The sequence below is a fragment of the Leptonychotes weddellii genome, chromosome 7 (genome assembly GCF_054177405.1).
Source record: "Leptonychotes weddellii isolate Sample4059 chromosome 7, ASM5417740v2, whole genome shotgun sequence".
In the NCBI taxonomy this organism is placed as follows: domain Eukaryota; kingdom Metazoa; phylum Chordata; class Mammalia; order Carnivora; family Phocidae; genus Leptonychotes; species Leptonychotes weddellii.
This window is the reverse complement of record NC_138375.1, coordinates 26,741,886-26,767,919: the sequence shown is the minus strand read 5'-3', so window position 1 is coordinate 26,767,919 and position 26,034 is coordinate 26,741,886. Positions and strand designations below refer to the sequence as shown.

Genomic DNA, 26,034 nt, shown 5'->3' with positions numbered 1-26,034 from the left:
AAAATCTGAGAAAGGTATTGCTTGGGTTTGTTTTTATTGAGTATGGATTTTTAATTACAAATTTTAGACAAATTGGTATTTTTTATAAAGTTTCCATTTTTATTTTTTTATTTTTTAAAGATTTTATTTATTTATTTGAGAGAGAGAGAGCTCATGAGAGGGGGGAGGGTCAGAGGGAGAAGCAGACTCCCTGTTGAGCAGGAAGCCCGATGTGGGACTTGATCTCGGGACTCCAGGATCATGACCTGAGCCGAAGGCAGTCGCTTAACCAACTGAGCCACCCAGGCGCTCTAAAGTTTCTATTTTTAAAGTAAAAGGACTGTCATTTATATAAAAATGTGGAAATTTAACAAATTTTGAGTATGCTAATTTAGAATTTAATTTTATTTGGATGATTTACTTTTATCATTTTCTTTGGATCATTTACTTTCCTCTATTTCATCATTTTATTAATGTCAAAATGTACCACAGATTAATGCATAGAGAACTGCTCTGCCCTTACGGAGAGAAACAATGTACACAGATTTCTGTGATGTTCATTTTATTCCACTAATTTTATTAAGTGTCCGCTGTGTACCAGGCAGAGTTGTAGGTGCTAGAAATATATTAACTTGTACCATATGAGATTAATATTATGAAGATATTTGTAGTTCTTTTGTTTTGATGTATGAAATAGACTTATTCTGACTGCCATGAACAAAACAGATAAAATACCTGTTCTTTTATGGAGTTTAAATATAACATCTAATTAAATTAACATCTAACTAATTAAATAACATCTAATAGCTTGAAACAGAAAATTAAATAAATGAATACATAAACAAGTGGTGATTATTGGCATGCAGAGAGTTGAAGTAGAGTAATGCATCGTGACTGAGTGGGTATTTCAGATGGTGAATTTGGGAAAGTGCTCTCTGAGGGTGGGGCAGGGGGGGACATTTAAGATGAACTCTTAATGAAAGAAAGAGCAGCCTTGGACCCATCAGGACTTACAGCATTCTTTTTTTTTTTTTTTTTAAAGATTTTATTTATTTATTTGAGACAGAGAGAATGAGAGACAGCATGAGAGGGAGGAGGGTCAGAGGGAGAAGCAGACTCCCTGCCGAGCAGGGAGCCCGATGCGGGACTCGATCCCGGGACTCCAGGATCATGACCTGAGCCGAAGGCAGTCGCTTAACCAGCTGAGCCACCCAGGTGCCCAGGACTTACAGCATTCTAACTGAGCTTGTGCAGAAGCCCCAGAACAAGAATAAACTTGATGCATTTGAGAAACTGAAAGGCTGGTGTGGCTGGAGGATAGAGGCAGAAGTGGAGAATGATACGAGATGAAGTCAGAGATGGGGCCAGATGTTGTGAGCCAGGGGAAGGAATCTGCACTTTAAATACAGTGGGGTTTCAGCAGGAAGTAACATGAACTGATAAATATGTACACATACGTTAGAATAGTACAAGATGTAAGGTAATTAGAAGTTTAATAGAGGGGGTGCCTGTGCCTGGGTGGCTCAGTCTGTTAAGCATCTGCCTTCAGCTCAGGTCATGATCCCGGGGTCCTACAATGGAGTCCTGTGTCGGGCTCCCTGCTCAGCGGGGAGCCTGCTTCTCCCTCTCCCTCTGCCCCTTTCCCCGCTTGTGCTTTCCCTCTCTCTCTCTCGTTCTCTCTCTCTCAAATAAATAAATATTTTTAAAACGTTTAAAAGAGGTAGCAACAAGTGGTCAGCAAATTTAATCACAGAACCGTGGATTTTGAACTGTGTGTTCAGAGTCTTCTGTAAATGTCTCAAGATGTGGGTAGGAGCAGAGGACTGTTTGTACCCACTTGAACACTTTAGCAGTAGTGCTAGTCTCTCTTCTCATCTGGGGTTCTTCAGGAGGTTCTGCTCCCTAGAAAATCATGTGTGTGAGGTAGGATCAGAAGGGAACTTGTCTCATGGCTTCTTTTCTATTAGGTCCCTGCTTCCCTGGGAAAAAATGTTGGTCCCGACCTGATTCTGGCTTCTTTTAGGGAGCTGGTATGAACAGAAACAGGTGCTCAGCTTTCACCAGGCTCTGCCTGCTCTCCTGTCCCTGCCCACCATTGTCCTTTTCTGCCATGTCCTAACTCAGATTCAGCTGGTGCTCCCTGCCTTTCCTCCCTAACAGCATGTGCTCCTTTCACTTTAATGCTTTCCTCTAAGCCTCTCAGATACCTATTACTTATTTCCTTGTACATTTGATATTACATTTGACCCAGGAACAAACAGGGGTTAGGCGTGCCGGCCCCCTGCATAGTCAAAAATTCACATACAACTTTTGACTCCCCCAAAAGTGAACTGTCGATAACTTACTGTTGACCACATGCTTTACCCATAAGATCAACAGTTAATATGTATTTTGTATATGTATAATATACTGTATTCTTACAATAAAGTAAGCTAGAAAAAGAAAATGTTAAGAAAATCATAAGAGAAAGTACATTTGTATTACTGTACTGTATTTATTCAAGGAAATTGTGTATGAGTAGACCTGCACAGTTCAAACCTGTGTTGTTCAAGGGTCAACTGTATTTATTATCATTACAGTGGTTTTATATTTAAGCTCTCTTTTTTGTTACATCCCTAAGTACTTACCACCTGTGGTTTCTATTTTTGGTAGTAAGGTTTCTGACAACAAATTGTGTCCTTAATCCACCTTATTTTACTAAAGAGGAGAGGTAGTACTCCATGCGGTTTTTTGAAAAACCTAAAAAAAAGAAAAAAAAAATCAAATCCTGACTTAGAAAATTTGTCTCAATTTCTTGTCTTCGTATCCTACATTATTTATAGGACTTTGCTGTTTGCCATGATCTTTATCTTTTCAGATCACTTTGCATACCTAGGGAAGATCTTTATCACATTGTAGCAAGAAAGGTGATAGAATTATTGAATTGTTTTTGGACATATTCATAAACATTCATAAAAGCTCAAAGACACACATTTTTATTCCTTGTATAAATATCTTCCCAGTGAGAGGAGAGGGTGGGAAAGAAAGTTTTGTGATCTCTTCCTAAGCCTGAAACTGTGATTATTGAAAATTTAAACACCTGAAACTTGATATATATCCTTCAGTTTCTTTAATTTCCTAGTATCTTGAAAAAGGATATCCACAGGCTTGACTTAAAATAGATTTTATGTTAATCTTTTTAATCAGAGCTAATGGCAGAATGTATTGAGGATTTGAATTGCTTATTTGGTGTGATGCTTGCTGTACGAAAGCAATAAAATTTTCAGAAAATTAAATCAGTCAAGTTCTTTTAGTAGTATGGTACCTTGCTCATAGTAAATAAAAAAGTAGGAAAAATTTCATCAATCTCCAGGCTCTTTGCCTATGCAGAATCAGTCAAGTGAATGACAAATTTTTGTGTTTCTATCCAAATGTATTTGTCAGAAAGCTAATGTGTTATTGTTTGGAACAGGCAGAGACTAGGTCACGTGAGAAACTAATTGTTTCAAGGAACAGAAACCCATGCATACCATTTGCCAGGTTTATTTTGAGGAAGTGAGTGGGAATCTTAGCAATACATATTTTTTTAAAAATAGCAGTTCAGTCATTGTATTTCCAAGTTGCTTATTTGAATGTTACTTTAATTAGGGAATGGTATGGAAGGCTAGGGAGAAGGATATGACCCTTTGTATTTAATCCCAGGCCAGGCTGAAATCTTGTCCATTTAGTCAGGATTATTTTCTACTTCCTTATAAACACTAATATATTGAACACTTAATGCTTGAATTTTACCTCAAATTAGTATTTTATTCCATGGCACTATGAGGAATACAAAGTCACATAAAATGTGTCTCTGCTCTCCAAATTTCTACTAGGAGAAATAGAGATGTATTTTAGTCAGCCCACAGTAATAAATTGTACACTGTGGCCCAGTATACTTAAGTGTGTATATGTGTGTTTCTATTATCTGACATAAGGTTTTCATTAAACTGTATTTACATTTATTTTATGTAATGTACTCAATGCTCTCTCTTCTCTTTCTGTATCCACTCTGTTCTTTTTCTTTTTTTTTTTTTTTAAAGATTTTATTTATTTATTTGACAGAGACACAGCGAGAGAGGGAACTTCCACAAGCAGGGGGAGTGGGAGAGGGAGAAGTAGGCTTCCCGCCGAGCAGGGAGCCCGATGTGGGACTCGATCCCAGGACCCTGGGATCATGACCTGAGCTGAAGGCAGATGCTTAACGATTGAGCCACCCAGGCTCCCTCTTTTTCATTTCTTAAGAATGCTGGCATTTACTTCATGACCCAGTAATGAGACATTTTCTTCAGTGTTTTTTTTTAAAAAAAAAAAAAAACAACCTAGAGTATGTTAAGTATTATTTTAAACCATTTTTAAAAAAATATTTATTTAGAGTGGGGGAGGGGCAGAAGGATAGGGAGAGGGAGAGAGAATCCCAAGCAGACTCTGCACTGAGCGCAGAGCCCAATGTAGGGGTTCCATCTCATGACCCCGAGATCATGACCTGACCTGAAACCAAGAGTCGGACGGTCAGCCGACTGTGCCACCCAGGCGCCCCCATTTTAAACCATTTATTTATTTTATTTTTTAATTTTTTTAAAGATTTTATTTATTTATTTGACAGAGAGAGACACAGCGAGAGAGGGAACACAAGCAGGGGGAATGGGAGAGGGAGAAGCAGGCTTCCTGCTGAGCAGGGAGCCCGATGCGGGGCTCCATCCCAGGACCCCAGATCATGACCTGAGCCGAAGGCAGACGCTTAATGACTGAGCCACCCAGGTGCCCCTAAACCATTTTTTAAAAGATTTTATTTATTTATTTGAGAGAGAAAGAGCATGAGCAGGGGATAGGCAGGGGGAGAGGGAGAGAGAGGTGGGAAGCAGACTCCCTGCTGAAGGGTGGAGCCCTGAAATCATGATCTGAGCAAAAGTGAGATGCTTAACCAGCTGAGCCACCCAGGCACCCCTATCTTAAGCCATCTTTCTTGTTGTGATTTTGTGTAGAAAATACTAATTAAAGAGATAGGGGCTCCTGGCTGGCTCAGTCAGTGGAGCATGTGACTCTTGATCTTGGGTTTGTAAGTTTCAGCCCCACATTCAGTGTAGAGATTACTTAAAAAATAAAATCTTAAAAAAAAAAGGAGAGAGAGATGTAACTGTGTGAGGAGTGAGTTCTGATAAATGTAATTGTAATATTCATTTTCTTTTATTTACTCATAGAACAGTGCCTTCGACTTATTCCTCTACAACACTCTGAAGTGGCTAGTGTTGTAAGAGATCAGAATCTTTCTGATGTGTGGACAGTTGAATATGCCTTTGAATTATTACTTATTGGAGGCCTAGTTCCAGAGGCTGTGTGGTTGGCACATAAACTTGGAGACTGGAAGACATCTGTTTCCATTGGTGTGGCTTTCCAACTGTTCTGTAAACATGATAGAAATTTCATAAGGTACGTATATTTAGGCAGACTTAGATTAAGAAATAGTATCATAGTATCATCTAACTATTTTTTTATTTCTCTCATTGCTGGCATTTATACATTTTGTGGAATCCTTAGTCTAGCAGTATCCAATAAAATTGTTTTCAGTGTTGGAAAAGTTCTATATGTGCAATCCAGTATGATAGCTGTCAGTCACATGCAGCTACTGAGCACTTAAAATGTGGCTGGTAAGACCAAGGAACTGAGTTTTCAATCTAATTTAAATTTAAATTTAAATAGCTAAATATGCAGCTAGTGGCTACTATGTTGGACAGCTCAGCAGCTTTCTTGTGTTAAAACTTAAAAAAAACCAAAAACAAAAAACTTTTATTTAGCACATTTGTTAGTAATGCCCTCAAAAGGCTTTTAGTCAATGGGAGAGTTTGTCTGTCTTGAGTAGGATTTGAATTTTAAGCTAATCAATCTAATACCTGTATTTTAACTTTTTTGAATATTATGGTATTGCTGTATCTTTGATATTTTTCAGTTCAATAATTCAACATATATTTATTTATTAAGTAACCTTTCTTTACCAAGCTCTCTGCCAGGTGTTTTAGTAGATATAAACTTAAATGGCACATAGTCTTCATATTGAAGGCATTTATAGTTTAATATAAAAATTAGGACAAAACATTATTATAATTTAGATAGTGTGGTAAGAAAAGTGCCAGTTGTGCAGTGGAGAGAGCAATAGTATGAAGTGGGCATAGGACAGGAAATACTTTATGTAGGAGATATCATTTGAGATGGGCATTGAAGGGAAGACAGGATCTTGACAAATAGAGTAGCTGTAGGGAGGGAGAACATTCCACACATGAGCAAAGGCATATGGCAAAAGACAAGTTTGGTGCAGTGTGGATAGAGTAGACTGTAGGGTAGCATTGGGAAATAATGATGGGATGATGTATTAGTATCATAATCATGGAGAGCCTTAAAAATCTCCTCAGTGCCTTATTTCCTCAATTATTTCTTTTTTTTCCCCTAATTATTTCTTTTGAAAATAGAGGATGAATAAGGAAAGTGAATTTCACTGTTTAAGATTTCATGTTTAGTTCTTAGTGTGTTAATATTTTCTTTTTTAAAATTTGGGTTCATTTCTCTTAACTTGATGTGATTTCAGGTCCAACAAAAAGGGTCTAAATTTACCAATAAATTTGACTCCAGGACAGATTTTCCAGGAAAAACTGAAGTGTTTTTTAGGTCGGCCAGCCTCTTTTGAAGCAAAAAATGAAATGGGCGCAAAATACAAACAGTTTACAGGTGTGTTACCTACATATACTCTGACAGTGTATCAGCTTAATTAATATAAACCTCATGACATTTTAAAAAGCTTGTTAATATCCACAAATATATTAAAATTTGCAGTAAGCTTATCAAAGATACAAGTTTGCTATTTATTCTTAATCATGGGAACATTCAAAACTTATGCCAGCTTAAAAAACGATGGTCAGTAACTGAATGATACTCTGATTTTCTGTACATATCTTTTTACTTAGTTGTATTTTGCTACATTTGGATTATTTTCTTTTGTAGTCATAGTTGTAGAATCTTGTAGAATTTCGCACACGTGAGGGTACTTAAAAGTATTTAGTTCAACTCTTGCTGAATGCATAAATCACAGAGTTGGTTTTGTTTTTAGTTTGAAAAGTTCAGAGTGGCATTACAGAATTAAAAATAATGTAATATCACATATATTTCATAGATTTACCCAGGAGCCTTATAAAATTTGTCTGTTTTATAGATGGAGAAATTTAGATGAAAAGTAATGAAGTCAGTTATTTAAAGTTGTATGTTTAATGACTACTGTGGGACCCTTTGGTTTTATTAGTGCATGTCTCCATTAAGCAGTGACTCTAGATTCTTAGAACTTACTAATTATAACTTCTCTTTCCAGAAAGAACTCATAATACTTGGAAATCTGACTAAAAACTTTTCTTTGATAATTTTCTGTCAATATTTTTTAATTTTTAAATTTTTATTTATTTTTAAAGAATTTATTTATGTATTTATTTGAGAGAGAGAGAGAGAGAGCAAGAGAGCAGCAGAGAGAGAGAGGAAGCAGGCTCCCCGCTGAGCAGGAAGCCCAATGCGCGGCTTGATCTCAGGACCCCGGGATCATGACCTGAGCTGGAGGGAGACACTCAACCGACTGAGGCATCCAGGCACCCCTGTCAATATTTTTTTAAATAAATGAAAAGATGATGTAACTACATGAAAGTTGGTTTTGAAAGAAAAGGACTAAAAAAGTCCCAGTCTGAACTTAAAGTTTTAGCAATATGTTTTTTAAATAATCTGCAAAACTTTCCCATAATAAATATATAGATAAAATGTGTCTGTAGATAAAATATAAAAATACACATTTTAAAGCTAATATATAGAGAAAGTAGGGGAAATTTCCAGGAGTCAGAAACAAAAAGGAAATAGAAACTCAGTGGATTCCACCCCTAGGTATTTACCTAAGCATAATAAAAACATAGAACCACCCAAAGACCTGTATACAAATGTTCATGGAAGCTTTTTCATAACAGGCAAAAACTTGAAACAACTCCAGTGCCCGTCAACTTGTGAATGGAGAAACAAATCTCAATGTATCTGTATAATAGAATAATCAATAATGAAGAAGGGCAAACTACTGATAACATGCAAAAACATGATTGAATTGCAGAACCATTGTGAGGGATGAAAGAAGTCAGAAACAAAGATTACATGTAGTTTGATTCCATTTATGTGACATTTTAATAAAAGTAACACTGTAAGGGGGGCACTTGGGTGGCTCAGTTGGTTGAGTGTCCTACTCTTGGTTTCAGCTCAGGTCATGATCTCGTGGGTTGTGGCATCAAGTCCCACATTGGTTTCAGCGCTCAGCATGGAGTCAGCTTGAAGGATTCTCTCTGCCCCTCCCCCCATTCTCCCTCTCCCTCTTTCTCTCTCTTTCTCTCAAATAAATAAATCTTTAAAAAAAAAAAGTAATAGTATAAGGACAGGAAACAGATCAGTGGTTGCCAACAGAAAGGTGTAGGAGAACTTTTTTGGGATGATGGCATTATTCTTACAGGGCTGTATAGATTTGTCAAAACTCATTTGAACTATATACTTAAAAAGGATGAATTTTAGTGTATGTAAATTATACCTTATAAACCGATTTAAAAACAAACTCAGCAGATGGTTAGTGAAGTGGAAAATGAATTTGAACTCTCTAGGTGTGTAGGACACAACATCAGTGTAATAGGGGTTCCAATATACCCATACCAAATTGTGGATAGTAGCTATCTCTGGAGAGAGTGAGTGGAATATGATTGGTACATAAGAAATTTCAGCTATATCTGAAACATTTTATTTTTAAAAAATATTAATTAAATATATCAACAATGTTAATATCAGACAAGGATGAAAAGTCAATACATGAGTGTTTTCCTATTATATTCTATATCTTAAAGCATGTAAATATTTCATAATATAAAAGTCCCTAAATCTCCAGTTCTATCTCCTGTATCTCCTTGCATTTTATCTTCTGGGACATGTCCACATTAATACAGATACTTATATAGTTGAAGCTAGATTGTAGGACTGTTTTTTATCTTTTTTAAAAAATGTTTATTTAAATTCAGTTAGTCAACATATAATATATCATTAATTTTTGATGTAGTGTTCAATGATTCATTAGTTGCCTATAACACCCAGTGCTCATCATATCGCATGCCCTCCTTAATACCCATTACCCAGTTATCCCATCCCCCCACCCACCTCCCTTCCTGCAACCCTCAGTTTCTTTCAAACTCAACACCCAAAAACCAAATAATCCAGTCAAGATGTAGGCAGAAGACATGAACAGACAGTTCTCCAAAGAAGACATACCTATGGCCAACAGACACATAAAATGCTCCACATCACTTGCCATCAGGGAAATACAAATCAAAACCACAGTGAGATACCACCTCACACTGGTCAGAATGGCTAAAAATAACAAGTCAGGAAACAACAAATGTTGGCGAGGATGCAGAGAAAGGGGAACCCTCCTTCACTGTTGGTGGGAATGTTTTGTATCTTCCTGCTTTTTTTTTTTTTTTAGCTTTATGACATAAGTCATTTTTACTAACTTTATTTAAAAAATACTGTGGTGGGGCACCTGGGTGGCTCAGTCGGTTAAGCACCTGACTCTAGATTTCAGCTCAGGTCATGATCTCAGGTTCATGAGATCAAGCCCTGCATTGAGCTCTGCTCTGAGTGTGGAACCTGCTTAAGATATTCTCTCTCTTCCTTCCTTCTGCCCCCCATCCATGGTCAATCTCTCCCTCAAAAAAAAAAACAAACAAAAAAACCCCCAAACAAATAAATAGATAAAAAAATAAAGTAGCAGAATAGTTATTAAATTTCTGTCTAGAAGTTGCCTTGTTTTGCCTGTCAAACAATATATTCACTTTTGATGATTAGGTTTTTCAGGTAGGAAATTTTACACTACAAAATAGGATCAGCATAATATAAATTTTAACTGTTTTACCTAATTTTGTATTTGGTAGATCCCATTGAAGAAGAAGATGTAAATCTGCTATTTGGTTCAGTGCAAGAAGTACTGAAAGCAGCAGTTATGGCTGATGCAGATATTCTGTCAGAGACATTTCAGCTTCTGGTAAATTCTGCCAAGGACTTCAGTAGAAGGCTGCGGGGCTTAGTGCCGGTTGGCTTGTATCTTCCGGCTCCTCCATTGTATTGTCCTCAGCCAGCTATTCGCAGTGAAGTAAGCTTAGTGCTTAATCTTTTAATTAATTTAAAGTTGATTTTGTCCAAATTTTCAAATAATCAACTTGATAATAATTATCAAGTTAAGAATGCAAGCTCTGAAGACAAACTTCCAAATCCCAGCTTTGCTGTTTATTAATTGTATAATCTTAGGCAATGTACTGAACTACTTAAGTTTCCTTATCTGTAAAATGCAGATGATGATAGTACCTGTAATAGTATTATTGTGAGGATTAAATGAGATATCCTGTAAAAGCTTTTACCTTAGGGCCTAGGACACATAGTAAGCAGTCAATAAATGTTAAAATTATTGCAATAATAAAATAAAATCAAGAGGGCGCCTGGGTGGCTCAGTCGTTAAGCGTCTGCTTTCGGCTCAGGTCATGATCCCAGGGTTCTGGGATCGAGTCCCACATCGGGCTCCCTGCTCGGTGGGAAGCCTGCTTCTCCCTCTCCCACTCCCGCTGCCTGTGTTCCCTTCTCGCTGTGTCTCTCTCTGTCAAATAAATAAAATCTTAAAAAACAAAACAAAAGAGAGCGTTCTCTATATCCAGGTTTTAAAAAAATAGACATTTGTTTAGGGTAACAAATAATGAATGTCAGAATTTAGAAGCCATACATTATTTCAGTCTTTTATTCACCTCATTGTCTGCCTCTTTGGAAAGACTTTATTTATTTATTTATTTTTTATTTGATAGGTCATTTTTTTCTCCTGCACTATTCAGTTGATAGTTCTGTCATAAATAGCAATACGGTGTTCCTCTCAGGAACTTTTTCTCTGCTCTCATGACATTACAATTAGCTGGTTTTAAGATTTAAAGTATTAATGCACATTATTTACTTATAAATTATTTTAACATCTGATTAATATTTTGAAGTGATTCTGATACTGTTTTTTTACTACTTACTATTTTAGTATTAGCAACTTCTCTGTATCTAGTTTTTTCTTTTCTTTTTTAAGAGTTTTTATTCTATTCTTATTTGTTATATTTAAGATTATGTTTCAATAGGTTAAAATATTTCATTTATTGATATTTCAAATGTAATATGTTATATATGGAAGGGATAAATAGTCCATTGTATTCTCAGTAATTGGTCTTTTCTGTCACATCTGAGTCTTCAGTATATTGGCTTAGAAATTAGAAATAGCATTTTAAGGTATTTTTGGAATATGCTATGCTAATATTAGTTTGAGTGGTTATGATCCTTAGTAGTGATTCATTTTATTAAAATAATCCTCAGTGGTAGGATTTCTAAATATCACTCTAAATCACTTTATATCAATTAGAACTCTTTGGGTTGGAAATAATAGAAAACTTGGTCCAAATTGGCTGGCATAATTAAGAAGCCCAGTAGTAAGGTAAGTTCTGACTCAGTTATGTTAGCATAGATTGGAGCTCTTCCTCTCTAGTTTGTTTTCTAAGATGTTAGCTTCAGCTTAAGGCTGGCTCCCTTTGTGGGAGCAGGATGGCCACCAGCAGCTTCTAAGGATACCTTGTCCATGTCCAGAGGGAGAGGGAAGGGGAGAAAGAAAAACAGTAGAAGTATTTCTCTCCCAGTATTTCTCTCCCTCAGGATACTGAGATTGACTCTTGGCTAGGGAGAATGCAGGGTTCTGTTTGGCAGTCCATTAGTACCATTGGAGTCAGGAGTGGTGGGTTTGAACTGTTGTAGGGAAGACTTGGGTTTAGGGTCAGTTTAGCCCTTTACACTGAGATGAGAGAAATATTTCCTTGACACTAGAAATAGCTATAGTTGAAATCTCTAAGGCCATCCCTCAAAATTTCCCTTATAAATCTCCAGGGGGGCGCCTGGGTGGCTCAGTTGGTTAAGCAGCTGCCTTCGGCTCAGGTCATGATCCCAGGGTCCTGGGATCGAGCCCCGCATCGGGCTCCCTGCTCGGCGGGGAGCCTGCTTCTCCCTCTCCCTCTGCCTACTTGTTCTCTCTCTCTCTCTGTCAAATAAATAAATAAAATCTTTAAAAAAAAAAAAAATCTCCAGGAACATTTTCGTTTGAGAAACACTATATTTATTTTCACTTTAACCCTTTAAAATTTCATATTACTAGCTACTAAAATTAATTGTTTTATTTTCTTCAGGAAGATGGTGATGATCTTCTTTTAAAAGCTGAGAAAGAGAACCGCCAAAAGGTGTCTGGAATCCTTCAACGGGTCCTCTTGCTTTTCCGGGCAGCTCGGTGTTCTTTTCCTGTGGCACAGTGGTACATCTTGCAGTTGAGATGGGCGAGAAAAGTCATGCAGAAGGTTTGGAAATGTCTTAGTCACTTATGTGCTATGTTAAACTATTTAAATCTACTACTGTTTATTCATATTTACAAATACTTAGAATCATGACATTTTCCCAAGGAATCCTACCCTATAAATCCATAGATTTCAGGTTTGTTTATAATAAGCAAGCCTGTCATCCCCTTCTACACTGACTTCAGCTGAGCCATAGCTGCATCCTTACCTGATGTGCGGCCAGACGGGACATCTGCTCATATGTCCCTTATCCAGCTGCAAGTCCTTTGTAGGCCTGTTGTCTGTCTCTGTGAAATGTGAAAATAAATATTATTAGCCCCGAATATCTTTAATTTGGCCCTTGATTAAATGTTTTTGTTTTTAAGTGGGCTCTATGCCCAGTGTGGAGCCCAACACGGGGCTTGAACTCAAGACGTCAGATCAAGACCTGAGCTGAGATCAAAGAGTCGGATGCTTAAGCGACTGAGCCACCCAGGCGCCCCAGCCCTTGATTATATATATATATATTTTTTAAAGATTTTATTTATTTATTTGAGAGAGAGAGAATGAGAGAGAGCACATGAGAGGGGGGAGGGTCAGAGGGAGAAGCAGACTCCTCGCCGAGCAGGGAGCCCGATGCGGGACTCAATCCAGGGACTCCAGGATCATGACTTGAGCCAAAGGCAGTCGCTCAACCAACTGAGCCACCCAGGCGCCCCCTTGATTATATTTAAAACAAGAATTTACAATTTTTTTTAGTAGGAACCTTTAGACTTTGAGAAGTTACCAAGTTGTTTTTGAAAATTAGACTTTTTTTTAGAAAGAAAGGTTTGTAAAATTTGCTTACAGCTACCATAAAAATATAACATGAAATTGTACCCTTTCTGTATCTTGTCATCCCAAATTTGTTTTTAAAGCATGTTTACTAAGAAGGGCGAAGAGTTTTCCTGTGTTATTGAAAGATTGGTTTTAATAGTTTCAGGATCTACTGAGCCTGTTTATTATAGGAAACTTCATTTTATTAAGATTTTTTTTTTTATCTGAGAGAGAGAATGGGAGACAGAGAGCATGAGAGGGAAGAGGGTCAGAGGGATAAGCAGACCCCCCGCTGAGCAGGGAGCCCGATGCGGGACTCGATCCCGGGACTCCAGGATCATGACCTGAGCCGAAGGCAGTCGCTTAACCAACTGAGCCACCCAGGCGCCCAGGAAACTTCATTTTAAAAATTGTTTAAGTAAACAGTTTTCTACAATGAAGTTGAAAATTAGATTTGCATAGAAGTTTGATCTTACGTACAAATCCTGACAGTAATCTCACTTAATCCAGCTTTAACTAATTTAGCTAGCGTTAAGACTTTAGTGACATAGCTGAAGACATGCCTCCTAGGAATAACAGGCCATCGACTAGAGCCTTTGTATGTAGTCATTGCTACTCTCATTGCCCAGTGCCTCGTGTGACTTGTGGCTTATCTTTAAGGCTTGTTGTCAATCCCTGGGCTATATACAGAAGGACCCATAAATTCCCTCTAATTCACTATTCCTCCAATTTATGTGATAGTTTTATTGTTAGCCCATGAATTTATTGCTCTTGGGAGAGATACCAAAAATGTGGAGATCCGTTCTTACAGAAATATTAATGATTTATAAGTGATTCCCTATATTGCTGTTTTCCCTACCTCCTTCATTTACACTTTATTGGGCATATAATCTAATTATAAATTTGGTTGTAGTAAATTGATGTTTTCTAAATTGGTTGGAATGGTGGAACACTTGTTGCTACCAAAATTATAAGGTCTTTATTCATGAAAGCAAAAAAATCACATTTCTCATTAAGTTGCATACCAAAATATGGACTGTTGCTGTAGGAATCTGAACGCTTGACAGGGAGCAGAGATCGGATTACAAGAAACTCTTGAGTGTGGCTAAGAAGTTTGTGCTGGTTGTTAGCAAGAGGCTTCCCCTGAGCAAGTGATTCAAAAGACAGCAGGGCGAAAGCTATGATGCCTTTGTGATTTATTCCCAGAAATCAATACAACCACTTTGTATTCTGTTGATTAGAAACTAGTTACTTAGAATGATCTACACTCCAGGTGAGGGAAGTTAGGCTCTACCTCTGAAGGGAGGAGTCTTAAAGGATTTGTGGACATATTTTAAAACCACCATACTCTTATGCCAATGTTAACAATAATTCCTTATTAATATCTAACACCTGGTCCATAATAAAATTTCCCTGATTTTGAAAATGTTTTTTTTATAGTAGGTTTTTTGGAATCAAGGTCCAACTGAAGTTCACCCATGTTTGGTTATGAGATTATAGGAAGGACTATATTATCAAGTCTGACTCATAAGAATCAACAGACTTACCCAGGATCAAACTTTATACCAATGATTTCAAGGATATAACTAAAAGACACAGGTGAAACCTGCAATTGCATATGTTGTTCCCAAGGTTTTTCTTGCTGTGGAAGAATGTGATCTGGCCTCTGTTTAACATCATGACGCAAAAGAGTATCAGTTACTGAACATCTCCTTTTTTATATCTCTTTAATTATATAGCTTGTGTGACATTTTCAGTGAGCCATACTCCATAAATCCATGCATGCTACGTTTATTTATAATAACCAACCTAGCTAGGCTCTGTACATCTAGTAAATACTGTTCAATTGTTTGACAAGAAGTCTGTCATTTGCATGCTTACAAGGGGATTTGATAAGATCATGTCTTTATGGAAGTGAATAGAAGAGGGAGAAAGTAGATTACAAACCTGCTGCTAATCCTTTTGTTTTCAGGTTTATGTCTCTTAGATTCCTTTTCTTTTATTCTGTAGCAGTTTCCTTTAATTTCTTTTCTCTTGTTGATTTGTAGAGAAATTTGTCCTGTACCATATTCTGCATGTGTTTGATAGTTTATCCATTTAGTATCATTTAATTTATTCCTCTTTCCTTTTATTTCCCCATAAACTAGTAATTACTCTATACTCATTGAGGTACAGAGGCTTGATCAGGTTCACATTTTCTTAGAAATGGGTCCTTCATAAATGGTATGGTATACTTCCCTGTTGCATCATATCATGTGACACACAGGACTTTTTATCTCACTTTTAGTGATGGTGAGAGGGATTCATGAGTTTGGGTTGTGTTTTACCCACTCATGTTCTCCGTCAGCCCAGCAACTTTTTACCTAATTGAACATTTATTGATTATCCTTGCTGGAGTCATTACTTTATTAGGAGTTGCCAGATGGTGACTTTCTAATTCTGTCACTTAAGTTTTTTAAAAATTATATAGGTAGATATAACTTTTGTCGTATTTATTTTTAGGTACTGCACATAGTTTTGTTTTGGATGAGAGATACTTAAATATCTTTTTTTCCTTTATTATGCCTTTGGGGAAAGTCAGGACAAATAGCATTAAATTCTTTTTATACAGGCAAAACTGAGTGATGAAAAAAATTTGATTGAAATCTTCTTTTCTCTTTTTTTTTTTTTATTTATTTTATGAGAGAGAGCATGAGAGGGAGGAGGGTCAGAGGGAGAAGCAGACTCCCTGCCGAGCAGGGAGCCCGATGCGGGACTCGATCCCGGGACTCCAGGATCATGACCTGAGCTGAAGGCAGTCGCTTAACCAACTGAGCCACCCAGGCGCCCTTCTTTTCTCTTTTTGTGATCTAGCCTAGTGAATTTCTTTCTTTTTTTTTTTAAAGATTTTATTTATTCATTTATTTATCAGAGAGCGGACAAGCAGGGGGAGCGGCAGGCAGAGGGAGAAGCAGGCTCCCCGTTGAGCCAGGAGCCCAATGCGGGACTTGATGCCAGGACTCTGGGATCATGACCTGAGCTGAAGGCAGATGCTTAACCAACTGAGCTACCCAAGCGTCCCTAGCCTAGTGAATTCTTGAATTAAATTTGTGAGCTAAGTTTCTGAAAGTACAGCTCATTTCAGGGATATTTTCTTACATAGTATAGGAACCATGCTGTGTTTTCCATTCTATATGGTTTATCTTACCTGCCTTGTTTGTTCCTTTATAGCTTCCTCAAAAATAGATTTAGATCACTGATAATTAACATATTCTGTCATTCTTTCAGATTCGAATGAAAGGGTCCCTTCCTTCATTGAGTCCTTTCCCTCAGTCATTACTTAATTACTGTAAAGGAGGTGTAGCATTCTTTCGACCTGGAGCAGCTGGAGACCACAAGCTTGATGAAGTTTCCATTAAAGCAATAGGTTTGTCCAAAATGAACTGCTTGCTTAGAAATTAGGCCTAAATATTAATAATGATATAATATAAACAGTTGATTTGGGGAAGTTTCTATACAATGGAATACTGTATTGGCAATGAAAAGACAGTATGTGTATGTTACCACCATGGAAAGATAACCAGGATACATTATGAAAAAAAGACCTAGGTTCAACACAGCATACATAGTATGATTATATATGTCTTTGTGTACTTTTATTGCTTTTAATTAAAAAATTGTTTAATAGTGGAAAGTATGTCTCTAGTATTGAAAAATTTTAAACTTAGTTGCCTATCATAAGGGATTTTCCAAATAAATTAACTATACAGTATTAAGAAGAGCTGTGTATATTGGTTTTGAACATTATCTACAATACGCTAAGAAGCTTAAAGCAAGTAAACTTCTAGTAAATAGAGTAAGTTATTTACTCTAAAAATGTTTTCAATATTTTTATGCAACTGCCCATGCATGAAATATTCTAGAATAATGTACATAAAAATTCTGAAAGGATTTTCATGACTTTTATATAAGGTGTTGTCAATGAACATATGTTTCTTTTATAATCAACAAAATAAGGACATTTATTTTGGAAAAAAAAACGAGCAGGGATGAAGTTGTTACTATATGAATGTATATACTCATCCAATTTTTCATATTTGCATTCCTGATTTAGGTTGCTTCAGAGAACTTTGTGCTTTGTGTTGGATGCTACATATTCGTGATAAGTTATCCTATAGTTGCAGGCAGTATCAGAAAGCAAGAGAAAATGTGGAGGGAAAAAAGGTATTTACTTGCACAAGAATAAGGGAAATGAACAAACATTACTTGGGAAATTATTGCTTGATAGAAGATTTTACTGTTAATAACAATTTTTCTTTTGAACTCATCCTGATCTTTCCATCTAAATTGAAAAGGAAATGTATTTCTCAATATCCTTTTAGGACCTCGAAGTGGAGTTTGATTCTTGTATGGTTGAGCACTGCCTCAGTGCAGTGGAGTGGGCGTACAGAATGCTGCCCTTCTCTCGGTTTTCTGATATTGAAGAACTTATTCAGGATCTAATTTTGAGCCTTATTGGAGAACTGCCACCAATCAGAAAGGTAATGTGAATGTAGGTGAAAACAAACTAAATGAAAATCAGAGACTTTAAAGGATTTTTGCTTTATTTTAATTAAGAATGATGTTGCTTATAAAACTCACTTTTTTAATTTTTCTGAAGGTAGCAGAAATTTTTGTGAAAGCATTTCCCAATCCTGAAGACATAAGGGTTCCTTTAAGAGAAAAATATCACTCTCTTCAGCAGAGACTCAGACACTGTGTTGTGAAAGGTAGTATTTGTCATTTCTTAGATATCTGATAGATGAATTATGGAAGATTCTCATTTTCTTTTGAAAGCATGTAATTTCTGGTGCTTATGTTTTTATGCATTTCTCCTTTCTTTGAAGATAGTATGAAAAGGCAGAAATAAGCACTCCTCCATTACCAGTTTTACTTTGGAACCAGACAAAGCTGACTTCATGTCATGGTTCTGTCAGTTAATAGCTGTGTGACTATAGGCAAGTTTCTCAGTCTCTATGGGTCTCATTTCCTTATTTGTAAAATGGGTATAATAATACCTACTTTATGAATGTGTATTAAAAGAGGATTAAGGGGCTCATGGGTAACTCAGTCAGTTAAGTGGCAGACTCTTGATTTTGGCTTAGGGTTGTGAGATTGAGTCCCATGTCGGGCTCCTTGCTGGGCGTGGAGCCTGCTTAAGATTCTCCCTCTCGGGCGCCTGGGTGGCTCAGTTGGTTAAGCGACTGCCTTCGGCTCAGGTCATGATCCTGGAGTCCCGGGATCGAGTCCCACATCAGGCTCCCTGCTCAGCAGGGAGTCTGCTTCTCCCTCTGACCCTCCTCCCTCTCATGCTCTCTGTCTCTCATTGTCTCTCTCGCAAATAAATAAAATCTTAAAAAAAAAAAAAAAAAAGATTCTCTCTCTCTCCGTCTGCCCCTCCCTCTGCACACTCTCTCTCTCTTTCTCAAAAAAAAAAAAGAAAGGATTAAATAAGATATATAAAATGAGCATATAGCTCTTTGCATAATGCAGATATTTTATTGAAAACTAGTATTCTTGGGGTGCTTGGGTGGCTTAGTCATTAAGCATCTGCCTTTGGCTCAGGTCATGATCCCACATCTGGCTCCCTGCTCAGCAGGAAGCCTGCTTTTCTCTCTCTACCCCTCCCCCTGCTTGTGTTCCCTCTCTCGCTGTCTCTCTGTCAAAATAAATAAATAAATAAAATCTTAAAAAAAAAAAAAGAAAACTATTCTTCCTCTTCCTTTATGGTTATTTGTATTGCTAATTTTATCCTATACATTCAAGATGCCCTTGTGGAAATTTTTTTTCTTGTGGTTAAAATATACATAATATAAAATTTGCCATTTTTAAGTATACAATTCAGTGACATTAAATACATTCACATGTGGAAGTTTTTAAAGAATTCAAATTACCCTCTTTTTTTTTTTTTTTAAAGATTTTATTTATTTATTTGACAGAGACACAGAGAGCAGGATCACAAGCACGGGGAGTAGGAGAGGGAGAAACAGGCTTCCCGCAGAGCAGGGAGCCTGATGTGGGGCTCGATCCCAGGACCCTGGGATCATGACCTGAGCCGAAGACAGAAGCTTAACGACTGAGCCACCCAGGCGCCCCTAAATTGCCCTCTTTTTTAATAACTATAGTATTTAAGTCTAGTTATGTCCTGTGATTATACATTATTGCATTAATATATTTCTGTTTTATATTTTTCTTTATACTTTTTTGACATTCTCTAAAATGTCCTGCTTATGTATAATAATGTTTAAGATTTTTTCTGTAGGCAGCCTTGAAAACCTTCCCTTCCTATTGTTTCCCGTTATTTGAAGTCAGAAAGGTGTTCTTGTTTCTTTGGCTAAAATTATACTCCTTTTCTCTTATTTATCACTCAGGAATGGAAAAATTATAGTGATTCTTTCTGTAATTATCTGTCTGATTTTTTAAACAGTTAAATTCTTTTTAAAAAAGATTTGTTTATTTATTTGAGAGAGGGAGAGTGAGTGCAGGGAGAGGGGCAGAGGGAGAGGGGGAGAGAGAATCTCAAGCAGGCTCCATGCCCAGCGCGGAGCCTGAATGGGGCTCCAGCCCATGACCCCGAGACCACAACCTGAGCTGAAATCAAGAGCCAGACACTCAACCAACTGAGCCACCCAGGTGCCCTGAAATAGTTAAATTACTTCTTAATTTTTTGTTTTCCAGGGCATATGGTCTTATGGAGTCTGGATTCTGTCCCTTTTATTGTTCTTTAATGGACCTTCTCTAACTTCTGCAATTCTACTTCAAAATGCGGAACATAGCTTTCTAACAAATACTGAAGAAAGCATGCTCTGTAAGAATATGGAAATAAATCTTAATCATCAGTTGGATTCCGTGTTCCCAGGAGGGGCTGGAATTGGGTCCCCCTTTGTCTTGAATGGAAACATTTTAATTTACTCTAAGGCCTTTTGTTTTTTCCTTTATAGGTCCCCAAACTGAGGAAATGATGTCTGTTATTATGCATTCTATACATAAAGTGAGAGTGAAAGCCCTAAAACGTGTGCAGAGAAATATAGGTTCTTTTGAGATGAATATCTGGGAACCAGTTGAAGAAGAAAAACCAGCTGAGGTTCCAGGTTTTGATAGGTTTTCCCTAGGAACTAGTTTGAGCAGGAGCACACTCACCGAACTGGGGAATTCTCTAGTCCACAGTGATGCAGATACAGCAGACACCTTCTCGGAAGCATTGTCAGTTGAAGAAAAAAGTAGGATACGTGTCTATCAAAGGTACAGTTGAGATCTCTCTCTCTCTTTTTTTTTTAGAAAGATTTTATTTATTCACCTGAGACAGATACAGAGAGAGGGAGCATGAGCAGGGGGAGAGGCAGAGGGAGAGGGAGAAGCAGAGTCCCCGCTGAGCAGGGAGCTAGATATGGGGCTCGATTCCAGGACCCTGGGATCATGACCTGAGCCGAAGGCAGACGCTTAACTATCTGACCACTCAGGTGCCCCCAGCTGAGATCTCTTAATAGCAAGCATTCACTTCCTTTTGAAAAAAATATTTCCAGTATGTTCATGCAAGAGAGAAGCTGATTTCTTGTCCCTCACTAATTGCATTGTTAACAATATGAATGATAAGTGCTACCCTTCCTGACTCACAAGGATGTTAGGAGTGTAAAATGAAACTGTACATTTGAAAATTCATTAAAAATATTATTGAGATATGAAATAATTTTGCTACCTGATAGTATAAAATCAGGTAAGTAGATGAAATTCTAGAGTCCAGTGGGGGGGCATTTAGTTTAGTGGGGTTTTTTTAAGATTTTATTTATTTATTTGAGAGAGAGTGAGAGAACACAAGTAGGGAGAGAGGGGCAGCGGGAGAGGGAGATACAGACTCCCAGCTGAGCAGGGACACTGGGATCATGACCTGAACTGAAGGCAGACGCTTAACCACCTGAGCCACCCAGGCGCCCCATTTTAGTTTTTTTAGTAATCTTTAGATTAAATAATTTAGGATTATTGAGTTAGCAATATTATTATTTTTTTTAAGATTTTATTTATTTATTTGACAGAGAGAGACACAGCGAGAGAGGGAACACAAGCAGGGGGAGTGGGAGAGGGAGAAGCAGGCTCCCCGCAGAGCAGGGAGCCCGATGCGGGACTCGATCCCAGGACCCTGGGATCATGACCTGAGCCGAAGGCAGTCGCTTAACCAACTGAGCCACCCAGGCGCCCAGCAATATTATTTTTAAGGGTTTCCAGGGAAAGGAAATTGCACATTCATCTTTGAAACTTGTCTATAAATTGTCTAGAAATTTTTACCATTTAAACTTCTGTTACTCTAGGTAAATTTTTTTCTTTATAATTCCATTATCTGCTATGTAGTTTATCCTTTTCATGACTGAAAGACTATATAATCAACCATAATCTTGTTTAAATGAAATAATTTTATCTACTTCAAACATAAATGTCTGCTTAAATCATACCTAATAGTATTATAAATGGTGTGCTTGTTTCACCAAGCAATTTTGGTGGAATACACTGGAGGCTGCTTACTGTGCCTTCTTAATAAGAAGAGACATGACGCCTTCAGTCCAGGTGCCTTAACACGAACTCTTTATTTCTTTTACTGAGGGAACTAGGAATCTGTTCTTCCCTAAGGATCATGTTGAAAGGAAACAGATTTAAAAAGTAATTATGATTGGCAGTTAAAGGGTTTGCCTAACAGGTTTAGTAGCAGCAGAAAGTTTAGAAAAAATTCCCAACTTTTGTGTAGTACAGTCTTGAGGGCAGTCCTGCTTGTTGCACATTGTACGGGGAAGGCTGAAAGGGGCAGATGCAAAAAACAAGAAACCATAAATTAAGATGTATATTGGTGGCTTATGATTTTTATTGACTTTATATTCCTAAATTCTGACCTATTAGTGGACCTTTTTTTTCCAGAAAATTCGTGTTTTTATTTTTATTTTTATTTTCTTAAAGATTTTATTTATTTATTTGAGAGAGAATGAGATAGAGAGAGAGAGCATGAGGGGGGAGGGTCAGAGGGAGCAGCAGACGCCCTGCTGAGCAGGGAGCCCGATGCGGGACTCGATCCCGGGACTCCAGGATCATGACCTGGGCCGAAGGCAGTCACTTAACCAACTGAGCCACCCAGGCGCCCCAAAAATTCATGTTTTTAAAAGTGAATTTTCTATAAACACATTTGTCTTTTTTTTTTTAAGATTTTATTTATTTATTTGACAGAGAGAGTGAGCACAAGCAGGGGGAGCAGCAGATAGAGGGAGAGGGAGAAGCAGGCTTCCCTGCTGAGCAAGGAGCATGATGCAGGGCTCGATCCCAGGACCCTGGGATCATGACCTGAGCCGAAGGCAGACTCTTAACTGAGCCACCCAGGCGTCCCCATTTCAGTCTTTTTTAACACAAATTTCCCCCTTTTGGTATTAATGTGTTACATTTTTTTAATCAGAATGTTCATTTAGTCTAACCCCCTCATTTGAAAGGCATTGAGGCATTATATAAAGATATATGATTCAATCAGTGGAGAAAATTTTTGTTGTCAATTCTAACATGTGTTTTAGTGATTAAATCTTTAATTTTGTCTTTTTCAATTTTTTTTTGCTAGAGATGCACCAAATCATGTGGAATTAACATCGATTGATAAGTCCAATGAAAAAAAGAAGATATGTAATCAGAAAGAAAATCTTGAAAGAAAAGATCATGAAAAGTTATTACAGAATGCACTTCCTATAATAGGTGTTTGGGAATTTGAACGTGATGATGATGAATATATTAAATTTCTTGATCTCTTCTTGAGTTATGTTCTTGAAAGAGACCTACTTGATTCCAAGGATCCTGGCATTCCATTTCTAACCAGTTTTTCTGGACATCTTAGAGAACACGAACTTAATTCTTTACTTTTTGATGTACATACAACATTAAAACGACGTCAAGGCAAAACCAAAAGCCAGAATGTGTTTAGAGCTGGCTCCTGCTTTGTTGCTTCTGAGTCATATGAGTCTGAAAAGTCAGAAAACCAAGCACTTTCAGCTTCAGTACCAGTTACTCAAGAAATCTGGCCATTTTTAGAGAATCCTTTGAATGAAGTCGATAAAAAGGAAGGGACAAGTGGATTGTTTGGTTTAAAACAAAAGTCAGTTTATAGACTACAAGATGACAGTTCAGAGAAACCTGTAATCCAGAGATTGTCAAACCATATTTTTTGGACTCCCAAGTCCAACAAAACTAGAAGATGTATTTTTAAAGCGATTCAGTGCAATGATGTTAACCCTCAAGAAGATCTTCCTCTAGTACTAAACAACACATTTAGCAGTATAAGAAGGCTGCTGGAATGGATGATAAGGTGGTCTAATAAAAGACTGCTCTGTGATCCTAGTCTCACTGAGTTATCCTGTGAATATAGTCCCATCATTCATGTAAAGACCTCTACAGCTGCCATTCTTACATCATTGTGGCTTTTGGAACAACCATATTTTGCTACATATAAGGCAAAAAATGCCATTTTTAAGGTAAGTACTTGAATTCTTTTTTGTATACAATTGAGAATTCTCATTGTAGATTAAAACTTTTTTTATATTTCTCCATCTATTAAAGAGTCATCAAGTAACAAAGTTAATGACAGTGTTGATTATAATCTGCATAACCAAATTTTTTTTCTTCAAGTGATTCCTTTAATTCTCAAAAATAATTAGGGTAAAATGTTTTCATAGAGGCTTTAAGGTTTTGAGGTTTTATGTGTTTATAAAAAAGAAAAAGGAGATAATTTTAAGTAATACTACAAGTGGTATTGCATTTATATTCTTTCTCTTTCAAGTTTCAGGTTGGTTCAGATGAAGGACTAGGCCTCTACACAGTTTTTATTACTGGTGTCTCATCATATGCATTAGGGGGTCATTTTTCTTATAGTCCTGACTAGAATTTAGAGAACGAAACCTAGAAAGGCAGATAGGTATCAGTAGAGAACTTAGTGCTTATTAGCTATTTTTTCTTTTCTCTACCCAGCGGCAACTAGCGGGCTGCTCTTTTAACCTGTTTGCAAGAACAAATATTTTTACATAAATATCTTTTGATTGAGTTGTTGCTATTGCACTGGAAAAAAAACTATGGAGATGAACTTTTTGGAAAACCAATTTATGTATGGTAAAGTAGTTGGGAACGGACTTTTTTAATATTTGGAGAATTCCAATAGTTCCTAATTTTTTCTGTTTTTTTTTTCCCCTCAGCTTTATTGAGGTATAATTGGCAAAATTTTAAGATATTTGAAGTATACAGTGTGATGATTTAATAGACATATACATAGGGAAAGGATTCCCCTCACATACTTACTTTTTTTTTGGTGAGACATATAAGTTCTACTCTCTTAGCAAATTTCAGGTATAGTTACCATATTACATTAGCTCCTCAGACCTTATTTACTTTATAACTTAAAGTTTGTGTAGGCATACCTAGTTTTATTGCACTTTGCTTTATATGTTGCAGATACTGCATTTTATACAAATTGAAGACTTATAACAACCCCGCATTGAGCAAAATCTGTACCATTTTCTAATAACATTTGTTCACCTTGTGTCTCTCACATTTTGACAACTCTTGCAATATCTTAAACTTTTCCATTACATCAAAAGTAAAGAATTAAGTTCTTAAACTTTGCCATTATCCTTATATTTGTTATGTTGGTTTATGACCAGTAATCTTTGATGTTACTATTGTAATTGCTTTGGGGCACCATGAACCATGCCCATATTAGATGATGAACTTAATAAATGTGTACATTTTGACTCTACCACCAACTGGCTGTTCCCCCATCTCGCTCCCTCTCCTTGGGCCTCCATATTCCCTGAGACACAATAGTATTGAAATTAGTCCAATTAATAACCCCACAAGGGCTCTTAAGTTTAGTTCAAGTGAATCTCACTTTAAGTCAAAACTTAGAAACAATTAGGCTTAATTAGGCTTAATGAAGAAGGCACGTTGAAAGCTGAGATAGGCCAAAAGCTAGACTTCTTGCAACAAATAGTTAGCCATGTTGTGAATGCAAAGAAAAAGTTCTTGAAGGAAATTAAAAGTGCTAGTCCAGTGAACACATGAATGATAAGAACATGAAACAGCCTTATTGCTGATACGGAGAAAGTTTTAGTGGTCTGGATGGAAGATCAGAGCAGCTACAACATTCCCATAAGCCGAAGTAAGGTCTAGTCCAGAGCAAGACCTGACTCTTCAATTCTGTGAAGGCTGGGGAGGTGAGGAAGCTGCAGAAGAAAAAATTGAAGCTAAGCAGAGGTTGGTTCATGAGGTTTAAAGAAAGAAGCCATCTTCATAACATAAAAGTGCAAGCAAGATGAAGTAGCAAGTGCTGATGTAGAAGCTCCTGCAAGGTATCCAAAAGATCTAGCTAGAATACTTAATGAAAGTGGTTACACTAAACAACAGATTTTCATTGTAGACAAGATAGCCTTATACTGGAAGAATATGTCATCTAGGACTTTAATAGCTAGAGAGGAAAAGTCAATGCTTGGATTCAAAGGATAGGCTGATTCTCCCACAGGTGCCATTGAGCTGCCCTGTTCATTAGCATACAAGCAGAGGCAGCTGCTGTGGGCAGCTAACTGAACCCCACTTTTTGCTGAGCTTTACATAAACTCCAAGCCCCTGTGCATTTGTGCAACTGCCCTTCTGGGATAATCTGGCACCAGCCACAGCACAGCAAGACCCTCCCACAGAGGACTAGCGTGGGTCCATGCCAGGTCCCTAAAATTTGTGGAGTTTTGAAACCCAGCCGGTGTGCCTG

General features: G+C 37.2%; 1 protein-coding gene across 8 annotated transcripts in view; it reads left to right on the top strand.

The window, feature by feature from the left end:
• Positions 1 to 26,034, top strand: part of CPLANE1 (ciliogenesis and planar polarity effector complex subunit 1) — a 144,119-nt gene that overhangs the window by 34,492 nt on the left and 83,593 nt on the right. For all 8 annotated transcript variants that reach the window (XR_014146887.1, XM_081826013.1, XM_081826009.1 and 5 more), the window contains 10 exons: positions 5,199 to 5,427; positions 6,578 to 6,717; positions 9,975 to 10,192; positions 12,294 to 12,458; positions 16,518 to 16,656; positions 17,344 to 17,453; positions 17,612 to 17,770; positions 17,890 to 17,998; positions 20,210 to 20,510; positions 22,852 to 23,755. Coding sequence is in view for 7 of the 8 variants with exons in the window: in XM_081826013.1 (XP_081682139.1) it covers positions 5,199 to 5,427; positions 6,578 to 6,717; positions 9,975 to 10,192; positions 12,294 to 12,458; positions 16,518 to 16,656; positions 17,344 to 17,453; positions 17,612 to 17,770; positions 17,890 to 17,998; positions 20,210 to 20,510; positions 22,852 to 23,755 (2,474 nt within the window). In the remaining variant the exon portion in view is untranslated. The remainder of the gene's footprint in view (positions 1 to 5,198; positions 5,428 to 6,577; positions 6,718 to 9,974; positions 10,193 to 12,293; positions 12,459 to 16,517; positions 16,657 to 17,343; positions 17,454 to 17,611; positions 17,771 to 17,889; positions 17,999 to 20,209; positions 20,511 to 22,851; positions 23,756 to 26,034) is intronic.